The sequence below is a fragment of the Neophocaena asiaeorientalis genome, unplaced genomic scaffold (assembly GCF_003031525.2).
Source record: "Neophocaena asiaeorientalis asiaeorientalis breed wild unplaced genomic scaffold, Neophocaena_asiaeorientalis_V1.1 scaffold429, whole genome shotgun sequence".
NCBI classification, from domain to species: Eukaryota; Metazoa; Chordata; class Mammalia; order Artiodactyla; family Phocoenidae; genus Neophocaena; species Neophocaena asiaeorientalis.
Genome location: NW_020173550.1, coordinates 2,777,371 through 2,789,900, shown reverse-complemented (window position 1 = coordinate 2,789,900; position 12,530 = coordinate 2,777,371). Strand labels below are relative to the sequence as shown.

At 56.5% G+C, this 12,530-nt stretch overlaps 1 protein-coding gene across 4 annotated transcripts in view; it reads right to left on the bottom strand.

The window, feature by feature from the left end:
• Window positions 1-2,365: 2,365 nt before the first annotated feature.
• The window catches only part of SORBS3 (sorbin and SH3 domain containing 3), a 20,657-nt gene continuing 10,492 nt past the window's right edge, over window positions 2,366-12,530 (bottom strand). The window contains exons 9-21 of one of the 4 annotated variants that reach the window (XM_024747778.1): window positions 12,298-12,384; window positions 12,147-12,200; window positions 11,219-11,305; window position 10,908; window positions 10,634-10,813; window positions 10,364-10,416; window positions 10,191-10,237; window positions 9,904-10,018; window positions 8,245-8,370; window positions 6,912-7,220; window positions 6,000-6,103; window positions 5,294-5,400; window positions 2,366-3,216 (exon numbers count right to left, since the gene is read on the bottom strand). In XM_024747778.1, coding sequence (XP_024603546.1) covers window positions 3,155-3,216; window positions 5,294-5,400; window positions 6,000-6,103; window positions 6,912-7,220; window positions 8,245-8,370; window positions 9,904-10,018; window positions 10,191-10,237; window positions 10,364-10,416; window positions 10,634-10,813; window position 10,908; window positions 11,219-11,305; window positions 12,147-12,200; window positions 12,298-12,384 — 1,332 coding nt within the window. In that variant the 3' untranslated portion in view covers window positions 2,366-3,154. The other 3 variants (XM_024747777.1, XM_024747776.1, XM_024747775.1) reach the window with 3 other exon arrangements.

Sequence of the window (12,530 nt, the reverse complement as noted above, 5' to 3'; positions counted from 1 at the left end):
CCCACCAGAGCCGGCTTCTCCCATCTCCCTCTGGTTTCCACTTCACTCTCTGTCAGGCTGGCCTGTTTTCAGGGGAGGCCACCTGGAGGCACAGCTGTAACTTGCCTGCCTCAGGTGTGAGTCATTCCCTCTGAGTTCTGTCTGCAAGGTGTGCCCTCACCATCCCTCTCGCCTACCTATGCCCTGGACCAGCCTGCCTCCAATGCAGCTACGTCCGCTGTCCTCGGTGTGTGTAAGCCACTCTCCCACTAAGAAGTTCCAGAGGCCTCCTGGTGTGGCCTCTTCGCCTGATGCACCTGTTCTGCCTCCCCAACTAGACTGGAAGTCCCTGAGGGAACAGGAAGCTGCAGGTAGGGCAGGCACCACTGCCCGGGGTGGGGGGCGCTGCCTCTAATGCCAGGTCTGCCTCTTCCCAGCTGTGTGACCTCGGACAGTTTCCTCAGCCCCTCTGGGTCTCAGTTTCCCCTGTGTAAACTGGGAATGATGCACAGCTTACCCTCCCGTTGTCCACACTGCCCTCCTTTTAAAGCTGCCCATTCCTCAGAGGGCAGGGTGGGTTTTGTTTGGCGTGTTGCTCCATTCCTGGAGTGTTCCATAATATTTTGTTGAAGGGATATTGTTTGAATGATCAAATGGATTAATTTCCCTTTCCTCGCCGCCCATCCCCATCCTGCCAGTTTGTAACAGGGACTCAGTTTTGCACCCCTTTCTGCTCAGACTTCGCCTTGGAGAGTCTCTAGAAAGATCTGCAGGCTCATCGGCAGGATTTCTGCTCTGTGGGTTGTGCAGTCACAAAACTCACAGCAAAGACAAAGTCAGCCGACCCCAGGGCATGTCCCTGTGGGACAGAAGGGCATACGGTTCTGCCCTTAGCAACTCTGTGGCCAAGTGACTCACCTCACTGGGATGAGCATCCCCGGCGACCTAAGGTCCCTTCTGGCTCTGATCCCCCCCTCCGCCCCTCCCACCTCATGCCAAGTCAAAGCAGAGAAGGGGTCATGTACAGGCAGGGCATAGGGTTGATTTGCTGCAGAGGCCCCAGGGCCCCGCCAAAGAGAGGGTGTGGAATTGGTTTCTGCCCTGAGGAAAGGAAGTCTCAACCCTGAGGTCCTTTTTGAGGGCATCAGGCAACTTGAAGAAGCTGAGATGGGGGATCAGGGACAGGCTAGCAGGTTCATGAGGAATGGTCACTTCCATGGCCTGGGCTGGGCCTGCCAACCTAGCAACAGACCGTGGTGGGGACTGGGGTGGATGGAGAAGTGAAAAGCAGGTCTTGTTCTTCAACCTGCTGTTTAACCAGCAGTGGAGCCTGGGCCGCACCCAGGCACGAGGAGCCTGCCAGGGACCTGCCACAGCCCTGTCATTCACAGGCCCCTCCCACCTGTCCTGATAGAATTAGCCACCATCGCCTCTTTCCGCCCACCTGGGGTGCGGGTGCCCTAGGTGACAGGCCTAGTTGACAGGATTGCCAGGAAGAATGTAAGAGAGGCCCAGCCCGGGGCCGCCCCAGGGACCTCACGCGTGACCTTTCTTCTCCAGGGCCTCTGGACAAGGACTGCGCGGGCATTTGGTAGACTCTGCAGAGAGGCAGCAATAGTCATCAGATCTGACTTCAGGTCTATAATGATGTGACCCAGACAATTTCTCTGCCTCAGTCTCTCCTCCTGTAAAATGGACTCATAACCTGCCTGTTGGGATGCTTACATCAGATAACATGTGGGTAACACCGTATGCCCCGCTCATCTCCCAGCAGTGGCCAAGGAATGGAGCTCTTCTTCCCGATTAGAGCGGCCAGGCCCAGACAATGCCCCTACAGGAACCACCAAGCCCCAGAAGAGTCGCCTTGGCTAGCTGTGCCCTACCACTCCCAGCTTCCTGCCATCGATTGCTCAAAAACCCGAGCCCAGAAAAAGAAAGTCAACAAACACACTAGAACTTCGGTGTGGAAATGGAGCACACAGAAGGAAAACATTAGGAGCAGAACAAACAGGAATGTCATTTACTTCAGCAACCCCATGGCAGCTCCAGAACCAAACAGCCCGCAAACAAGGCCACATTCAGCTCCCATCTCTGGTTTCTCCCCACAGTCAGGCCTTGCCCTCATCCCTGTGACGTTAGTTCTCTCAGCACTGCTTGCCAGACAGCTGCCCAACCCTTGGGGCTGCCCAATCGTGCCTGACACCTGAGATCTTGAGAGATAATAACGGTTCTTTTGCAGCCTCCTGTTAAACACACACACACACACCACACACACACTCACTCACTCACTCACTCACATCCCACCTGATTCCCTACATTATAAAGAATTCCCATAACCCTAAGCAGGTGGAGCCCTCTCCCACCACAAAGGAAAAGGACAGGAAGGCAAGGTCCCTGATAGCCAGATTTATTTTACATTCTCTTCCACAGGGGACTTGGGGGTTGGGGGCCGCTGGGCAGGCAGGAGGACAGCACCCATCAGTCCCCCTGGAATGCATCTGGGACAGGACAGTCCTCGGAGGCCCCACCCTTCCTGGGTGCTACAGCAGCAGGAGGATAAGCAGGACCCAGGTCCAGGGCTCGGCAGCCTGTGGGAAGAGGGAGCCTTCGGGCAAGACCTCTTGCCAGGCCTCGAATGCTAAGGAAGTGCTGCGTCCATCGTCCATCTCACTCCCAGGCCCAGCTGGAGGCAGGAAGACAAAGGGGATGGCAGGCAAGCTGGAGTGAAAGGGGAGGAATCCCTTCCAGGCGAAGACGGCCTTTGGTCTCTATTAGGTTAGGAAGCTGGTCCTTGTTAGAGGAACCCCATGGGGGTGAAGCTGGGAGCGGGCCCCTGTTAGAGGAAACGCCATAGCAGGGTGGGGTGGCGGACGCGGGGGTCTGGTCTCAATAAGGCCTGGAAATAGTCTCCACTTCAAAGCAGACCTCTATATTTGGGGAGTGGGGTAGGGGAGGAAATAAAAGGGCTGTTAGAGGAATGCCTGTGAATTGTGGGTGGGAATCAGTCCAGGGGGCTTCGAGGGAGGTTCCGTGGGAAAGGCTGCTGAGGTTGTCTGCAGATGCCAGGGGCTCAGGTCCTGGGGGAGGAGGATGGGGGGGGCGTCCTCTCTCCCGCCCATAAGTGCTCTGCTCCCCATCCCATCCTGGCTGGGCTCCGAGTTGCCATGGAGACCACTCACACCGGGGCTACATAATTTCCAGGGAATGTCCCAAATTTCTGGGTCCTCCGGGAGACACCTGAAATAGGAAAGACAGAAAGAGCATTCCCCACGTTTTACAAGAGGAATGGGGTTGGGGGAAGTGAGAGCCCTGCCCTCTGCTGGCAGTGCCCAGAACTGCAAGTGGAGTCCCGGTCCCAGGGAGGATTTGTTTTTTCTCGCTCCTGCCCCCTAGAGGCAGAAGCTTAGACGGGACAAGCCACACTTCATGATTTCGATAATGATGGACGAAATCTGAGCACTCAACAACTGTGTACAGCTCTGCACACAGCACTGAATAACCCCACCCGTCCTTGGGAAAGCAAGGACACAGGAAGATGAATCACAGAACTTAAGCTGGGAGGAATCTCACTGGTCTAGTATGACACCCTAATTTTAGAGATGGGGCAGGTAAGGCCACATGAATTCCCCCAAAGCACTCAGCTGCTTAGAGGCAAACGAGGGACTAAAATCCAGGCCTCTGTCTGCTACAACCCCAAAGAAACCTGTGTGCTGGGGTAGAGGAGGGGAAATGCTAGAAGACACAGGAATATAAAGTGAAATTAAAGTCCTGGACCTCCCCTTCCCGGCAGGCAACCATTCCATCCTCTCTTCTGAGCAGCCCAGGCCCATCTTGCCCACAGACCTTGCTGATACTCCTCCCCTGCCCGGAGTGCCTCCCCTCTCCCCTCTCCTCTCTCCTCCCCAAATCCTTCCCCTGTTCCCCTACTTCCTCCAGAAAGCCTTCCCTGACCTGCACTGTCCAAAATGATACCCACTAGCCACATGTGGCTGCCAAGCACTTGAGATGTGCCAGTGTGACTGAGAAACCGAACATTCTAAACCTTTCCTCTAAAAGCGCTTGTGGGGCTTCCCTGGTGGCGCAGTGGTTGGGAGTCCGCCTGCCGATGCAGGGGACGCGGGTTCGCGCCCCGGTCCGGGAAGATCCCACATGCCGCGGAGCGGCTGGGCCCGTGAGCCATGGCCGCTGAGCCTGCGCGTCCGGAGCCTGCGCTCCACAACGGGAGAGGCCACAACAGTGAGAGGCCCGCGTACCGCAAAAAATTAAAAAATTTTTAAAAATAATAAAAGCACTTGTGGCTTATTCCACGAAAGTGGTGCTTTTTCCTCTTGTCTTTATTAGGAGTTGTAAAAAAAAATGCAAAAGTAGACGTGTACAGAGTAAAATGAGAATGTGTCCCGAAGCCCACCCATCCAAGTAAGGACTGGTAACAAGGTGGTGCTTCAGTATCACTGGTGTGTCCGAAGCTTAGTCAGCAATGAGGTGCTGGGATTCAGATGAGAAAGGGGGGTGCTGCCAGGTCAAGGGGCCACCCCTCCTTAGGCAGCCAGCCCTCCAACCTCTCAGGCCCTGCAGCCTGCTGAGTGGGAGCTTCCCCAGGATGTTCACTGCTCTCTGAGGACAGCCTCATCCTCTGAAGCTGAGGCCTGGACAGGGCCTGCCCACTCTGGGAAAAAGCCTGCTGGGTTGGTCACCTTGAACCAGGCCAAGGCCAACCTGAGGCTTCCTGCTTTAGTCCTTTGCCTGAGCTGCCCCTGGGCCAGCCCCGAGAGCCGGGATCTTTCTCCTCTCTCTCCTCTTGGGGGTGGGAGGAGCTAGCTGCTAGCTGGGGGTGGGGATACACAGGTGTGAGACTTGCTCCTTTCCATCGGGGGCTTAGTGTCTCAGGAGATAGGACCCTTCCCCTGCAAGGACTGCTCCAGAGACAGAGGTGTATGATGGAAGGAACAGGGGCCTGGGGGTTGGGAACCGTGCTGCCCTGAGTCCAGCTGGCTTCGCCAATGATCCTGAGCTGGTCTGTTTTCCTCCCAGGCCTCACCCCTCTTCAGGGAATGAAGGCAGGCAACAGAAGTGCTGGCTTTGGGGAAGCAGCCAGTGCCCGGCCGGAAGGGTGGGGGATGGTCAGTCCGTGAACCTTTGCTGAACCAGCACTGGCCGCCAGTAGCAGCCACCCCAATCCCCCCAGGGACCCTGAGATACCCTTTCTGAACTGCCCTCAGCCCATCCCCCACAGGACCTGGAGATACCCCTTCTGGCCTGTCCCCCAACGCATCCCCCTAGCACCCTGAGATACACCTGGCCCCAGCCCACATACCTACAAACCAGCCGTCGTCACACTGCTGCATGACATCCACCCAATCCCCCTCCCGCAGCTCCAGCTCATCCTCATTCTGGGGCCTGTACTGGTACATCGCCCGGTACCTGCAGGAAACATCGCCATGGCAACCACCAGAGCCCTCACCCCTTCCCCAGACCAGGCCTGGAGTGTCTTAAAACCAAGGTAGCCACATCCTCTGAATTTCCCAGCGTCTCTCCATGCTCCCATTAGCCCCTGGCCCAGTTCCAGGGATGGCGACTGTGTCTGGCTTTAGTGCATTCTTCCCCAGGCCTGCTCCCTGCTCTCCAAGCCCTAATCACCCAAACCCCACCTCCTCTGAGTCCCCAGTGCCTTCAAATCTGTCCTACCACTTCCCACACTTTGCACACACACGCGCTGACCTCAGGGCTGGAAACGCAGTGAGGAGACGGAGGTCAGGGGACCCAGTGTGGGAGGCTTGCTTTAAGGTCCTGGGCTGGCAGGGACAGGTCAGGAACACCGCAGACAAGCACCTTCCCGCCCCCGCGCCCCTGACCCCACCAAAATCACCCGTAAGCACTGTAAGGACAAGCACTCTTTAGTAGGAATTTACCAACTCCATCCTGGGATGGGGGGAAGAGCAGGTTAGGGGGTCCGTGTGCTCAGCACTCCCTGCGGGCAGGGAGCCCCCCCACCCTGACCAAGCACCCCAGACAGTACTCACAGGGTCCAGTGTATCTGAGTGGTGTTGGGGGACGAGGTCCCCAGCTCCAGGGGACGGCTGGAGCCTCCAGGATGGGACAGAGCTGACCCAATGGTGCTGAGACTCTGGGGTCCACAGGAAGGCAGGCAGACACATGCAAGCATGAAGGAGGAGAAGTGAACGGGCCTGCCCACCTCCCCAGGAGCAGCTTCCCATGATGCCTCATCTTATCTCGCAATCCCCACAGCACAGGGAGATCTGTCTGACTGTTTCACTTCACAAGTGCTGGGAAGTTGGGCCCAGGTAGGGTAGATGGCTGATTTGAACACGTGCACGGACAAAGCCGGGAGCAGGAGAAGTCCTATGCGCTGGCTCTGTCTGCCCATAACAGTTTGCTGAGTGAGTGGATGAACCCAGGAGCAGATGCACTTGTCTGTGAGCTATGTCAGCACGAGGACCAATGGCTATCACATTTACCCATCAGCTACTACCTACCAACTACCCTCTGCACCTCTGCAGTGGGGATTACTATCCCCATTCTACAGGCGAGGAAACCCGGAACCAGAGAGGGCAAGCCATCTGCCCAAGGTCACACAGCAGGTGAATGGCAGACCCCCAACTCATGGCACACCCTGTCGCAGAGGCTGATATAGGGAAATCCCAAGAGTGGATTCTGGAAGGTCAGGAGGTTGGTGCTGCCTTTGGGTCCTACCTAGAAACTCCTGCCTCCCTGGGCTGCAGCTCAAGGACAGAACCAAGGGTCTGAGGTCCTCAAGGCCAGGATGGGGCTGCAACACAAGGTTCTGCCCAGTCACCCCACTAGTCTGTCCTGAGCAGTCTGGGAGGGATTCCGAAGCACAGACCATCACAGGAATGGGAGATACAGTGCGCAGAGCGGGGCTCAGCTCTCCGGTCTAAGGCAGGTCACCTTACCTGGGTCTGGGGTCTGGGCTCCTGGGTGGGGAAGGAGAAGCCAGTGCGGCGGGGGGAGGTCCGGCCCCCCCAGTCGGTGGGGTCAAATGGGCTGCGCGGCATTAATGGGGAGCTGGGGTGATGGGCCAGGCGGGCAGTGGTCAGGCGGGGAGATGCAGGGAGCTGGGGGCTGTCGTCGCAGACCCGAAGCCGGGGCTCCCGGGTCACTTGCACGTAGCTGGCAGGGAAGATGCCCTGGCGCCCGGTGCCTGAGATGCGGCCCTCGTACCAGTGCTCGTTCACCTTGCGGATCAGGCAGATGTGCTCCCCCTGGTCGCAGAGAGGGAGTTAGTACCTGCAGGGCCCTCCCTGGTGCCACGTACCAGAGTTTAGCCTACGTGGAACAGTGTTATTTAAACCTAACACCTTGCACGAAGGGATCAGGTTCAGAGTGTGTCAGCAGGTTATACAGAAGTCACACAGCTCAATGCCAGGCTGGTAAGAAGCACTGGGCAGGCATTAGCCACCCCTGCCATGACTGGGTCCTTCCCTGCCTCCGCCCTGGGTTATCCGGTCACCACTGCATAAAGAAACAAACTCTCTGAGGGCAGCTGCTGCGTCCTCAAGCCCCCATGCTGACTAGTGTTAGTGGGGCTGCCCTGGGAAGGATGGTCTCTGGCCTCCACCTGCCCCCACCTCTCTCCATCCAGCCACCTCCTTCCCCCTCTCCCCCTGGGCCAGCTCTTCTGGGGAAACATTCGCTGGTGGCAGTCATGGCCTCTGCCCCCAAAACCAGCCAAGGGAGACCAGTTCCCTGCTTTCCAGGACATTTTTCAAGCTTTCTGAACCATGATCTATAGTAAAAAATTATGTCGTAACAACAATCTAGTACACACACAAACATATATACGTAACTGTTTAAAAGTCTGTAAAACATCTTTCTACATGCAAGGCATTCTAAGATTTCCATTCTATTAAATATGCTGAGGTAATTCCCTGGCAGTCCAGTGGTTAGAACTCGATGCTCTCACTGCCACGGGCCCAGGTTCGATCCCTGGTTGGGGAAATATGAGGATCCCGCCACCAGAGAAAAAAAAAAAAAAAAAAAAGCTGACTGTGATCCTCACAGCCTATCAAACTGCAATTTGAACAAAGCACAACTACTCTAGAAGTTTTGAACATTTAAAAAATGGGCAAAATTAAGTGAAAGATATCCAAAGAGACTGAGGAAAAAAATCTGAAATACTACTGAAGATGGGCACACCCGATTTTTTAAAAAATGTTTTTACTGCACATACTTACCTGTGTCTTCACCTGCCCCTGCCCTGCACCCACACTCCCTGCCTGGCCGCACCTTTCGGAAGGAAAGCTCCACCTCCAGATCCCCCTTGAAGTTGTACTGGGCCACGGCTTCTCCATACTCCAGCACCTGGTAGGTCGGAGGCTTGATGGGCTTGGGGATCTCATCTGCAGGCAGCACCTGTGGGAAGACAGGGCATGAGAAAGAGTCACCTTGGGCATCAACTGGGCACAGACCTGGGGCTCCTGGGAGGGTGAGGCAATATGGGCAAGATCTGTCCCCAGCCCAGAGAGGAGACAGACACCAGACACAAGACTGAGGGTGGCCAGGGGTGAGCACAGGCAAGGGGGTGGTCGGTCCCAGAATGCTCCTGGAGGAAGAATTTCCGTCAGAGGTATGTGGAGTGGGCATTATTAGAGTGGACAACAGCAGTGCAAATAGGAGACAGTTTAAATTGGAGCGCAGAAGGACATGAGGAGTTCCAAGGAGCAGGGAACTCCTGGTTACCTAAAAATGAGGATCTACCATTTCACTGCTGCTGAGAACCAAGTGTCCCTCCTCCTCCTCCTCCTCCCCTTCTACCCCACCAGGTGCCCTGAGTCCCCACACCCTACCCAGGAAACCAAGACACTAATAAACTAGTTCCTACTAATATGTAAATGATTGATGACAAAGAATACTATATATACTTTGTGGAACTTCAGGATCAGGGACATCGTTCTGAGGATACGGGAGGTCTATTGATGCCTATGAGATGAAGAGCCTGAATTAGATGACCCAATCCATGAGTCAAAAAGGAAGCCACGGGGCTTCCCCGGTGGCGCAGTGGTTGAGAGTCCGCCTGCCGATGCAGGGGACACGGGTTCGTGCCCTGGTCCGGGAAGATCCCACATGCCGCGGAACAACTAAGCCAGTGTGCCACAACTACAGAGCCTGTGCTTTAGGGCCCATGTGCCACAACTACTGGAGCCCGTGCTCCGCAACAAGAGAAGCCACTGCAATGAAGACGGAATGCAGCCAAAAATAAATAAATTTTTTTTGAAAAAGGATAATCAGAAAACATTATGAACAACTTTATGCCAATAAATTAGATAATTTAAAATTCCTTAAAAGATGCAAATACCCGAGATAACCTGTAGCCCTATATTTATCAAATCCAGAACCTGTCTCTGGATTCAGATTCTAGATCTTCTACTTAACGACTTGTCTCTGAACCTTAGCAAGTGCATCTGCAAAATGGGGATGATTTATCACTTTCCCACGTTAATGAGGGGAACAAGGGAAGTAATAACACGTGAAGAAGGTGATGCAAGTATATGTGATTTGTGAACTGTCACATGATTCGTACTCTTGCCAGTTGCAATTAGAATTCTTCCCAAAGATAGCTTGAGAGAGGTGGATTCTGAGTGGTGAAAGTGGGGGAGGCCGACAGGGCTGGTGGCCTCTGGTACAGGAACTGAGTTGTTTGGTTCTTCCCCCCTGGGCTGGGCTCCACCTTTAGCCCTCATTTAACAAACATTTCCTGAGAGCATGAATGAGGCTGAGACTTGGCCCCTGCCCGGAGCTCACAGTTTTACGTCTTAGGAAACTTGCCATTTGTGAGGGAGCAGCCAGCTCCAGAGAGAGGGGCCCTGGATGGTTAAAGGGGTCTCCACTCTCTGCAAACCCATCCGCCCGCCCAACCAGGCCCCTGCTTGTTGTTGCCCTGCTCACCTCCACGTAATTAGCAGGGAAGATGCCCAGCCGGCCGTGGTGCTCCCCCTCCAGCCAGTTCTTGTCCACCTCCTTGTGGATGTAGACAATGTCACCCTTCTTTAGAGTCAGCTCCCTGAAGGCCAGAGCAAGGACATCTAGCAACCTGAGGTCCTCCAGGTCCTCCTTCCCTTCGGACCCTGCGCAGCGCACCCAGAGTCCCCTCCACCCTCTGGGGGGCCCACTGCAGCTCTGTCCTCCCAGAGACTGCCCCAGAGGAAAGGGGAGGGAAGGTGAAGGGCACTTACTTAGGGGACTGTGCCTGGAAGTCAAACTTGAGCCGGGCGGCCTTCCTCTGGGCAGGGGGAGAGGACAGAGGGACTGACCTCAGTCAAGCAGCTGGCAGGTCGGGAAGAGCAGCCACCGGGACCCACCCCAGGCCCTCCTTGCACCCTGACCCTAACGCTCCCACCCCCCTTACCTTCTTCTCTTCCTTCCTGGCTGGGCTGCCCCCTGGTTCAGAGGCACTAGGGTCTGTGGAGAAGCACTACCTCAGCTTGGGAAGGCCATGTCTGGGGGGCAGGGTTGGGATGGGGTTCTGCTCCCCCTCCCCGCCCAGGACAGGAACCAGTGGAAGCAGGGGGCTCCATGACCTTCCTGCCACCTCCCCCGGGGCCCCAGCATATCTGGTGCCTGGTGGTGGTGGTGGGCGTCTGCCTGGGTGACAACAAGAGCAAGGTCTGGTTCTTACCTCGGGTTGAGGAAGGGTAGTCGAAGTCCCTCCGACCTAGGAACGGGCTTCCTCCGTCCGCCATCCTGTGGGCGCTCAGGGAGGAACCCTGGTAAAGTGCATTCGGGGAACTGGAGCTCCAGGCGAAGGCCGGGCTGCGCGGGGGCACACGAGTGAGCCACCTGTCTGGAGCTTCACAGCCTACTCGGCTCACCCCTGACCACCCAGATGTCCCACCCACCCCCTTCTCCCATCTCCCGCCGCCTCCTCCCAAGGCGTCTCCCAGGTCCCGAGCTCTCAGCAGGATGTCCTACTTCCCGAGCGGTAAAGGCCTGGAAAGGGTGCGGCCCGGGGTGGGGAGGCGGGAGTGCGCGGCAGGATCCCCTCGCCGCCACTACCCGAGTCCCGATTTAGGGGTCACTAGGAACAGTGAACGCCCTGCATTTTAGGAAGGAGAGAGCAAACAGGGATGAAGTCTCCCAAGGTCGCGAGTGCAGCTGGAGGCGACGCCTCTCGTCGGCCTGCGCCTCCCACCCAAGCCCGGCAGCCGCGTCTCCGGGTTTCTATGTGCCCCCCCTCCCCGGGAGGGGGCTGGGAGGCCGCTACCTTGGGGGATGGCTGCCCGGTCTCAATGGCACGCAGGTCCTTGTCCAGCTCGGCGCTCAGCTTGGCCAGCTCTCTCTCCAGCAGGACCTGGCGGCGGGTTATGGGGGGAGACTTGGACAGCGGGGAGGGGCGGGGGGCAGTGCACCGTGGGGGGCACTGGTCAAAGGTCAGATGTGCGAAGCCCAGTGGGCAGCGGGACAAAGCACACGGTGCTTGGGTAAAGGGCAGGCTCAGGGCACAGGGCCAGGCCAGGCTGCCTACCTTTGGGCCTGCCAGGAGGTGCGTCTCAGGGTGTCAGGGGGGCCCTGCCCGCTGACCAAGCTCACCCATCCCCTACTCCCATAGTAATACTTTAGTACTTCCTGATGTGCCTCAGTACCATTTTCTGTTGTATTACTTCTCTGTTCAAGAGCCTACAGGACTCCCTACTTCCTCGCCCATCAAGTCTTCTACGGCCTTCCACAGCCTGGCTTCACGCTACACAACCTGCTTTCCCTCCCACTGCCCGTCCAGCCGGCTGAGTGTTACACACACACACACACACACACACACACACACACACACACACACACACGTCCCTCCAGCCTTTGCCTGTGTCTCCCCCATCCTGAGCCCCTCTCTCTGCCTGTCCTCCAAGCTCCACCTCCAAGAACATTTCCTGACAATTCCAGTCCACACTAATCACTCCCTTCTCAGCTCCTGCTTTGATCAACAGTTTTCAACACACATTTACTGAGCGCCTACTGTACGCCAGGCACTGTCCTGGGCGCTGGGGGTATAGAGGTAAACCGTATGGGACTGGAGAGGGTCAGAGCTTTGGGTCCGTGGCCTTTGCCCATGGTCACTGGGACCAACACCACCCATAATCTCCCTCGTTGTTCCCCCAACATGCGGTCTCCCCTCCTGCCCACCCGCCCGCAACACTCACCTCGATGGGCTGGGGAGGCTTCTCAACAGGGTCATCTACCAGTGGTTTCTTGGGCTAAGAGTGGGACGAGTGAGTCAGAGGGGGTGAACTCGCTCCCCAAACGCACTAGCTGAGGGTACATCCTATTCTAGAGAACCAGGCCTACACTCACCTTCTTCCCAGTCTCTAGTTCTTGCAGAAACTGGTTCCAGGATTCTTCCGTCCAGACATTGTCTGCTTTCTCTCGGTGCCTGGACACCTGCATAGGGGTGGGTAGGCATCAGCTTGAGTAGAGAGGTACTGGGACACTGGCCAGGCTCAGAAAGCAGGCTTTCAGGCCACTGTCCCACCCCATCAGTGCCCTCCTAAGAATTCTGGGCTCTTCTGGCTGCACAGGCCCCAGGC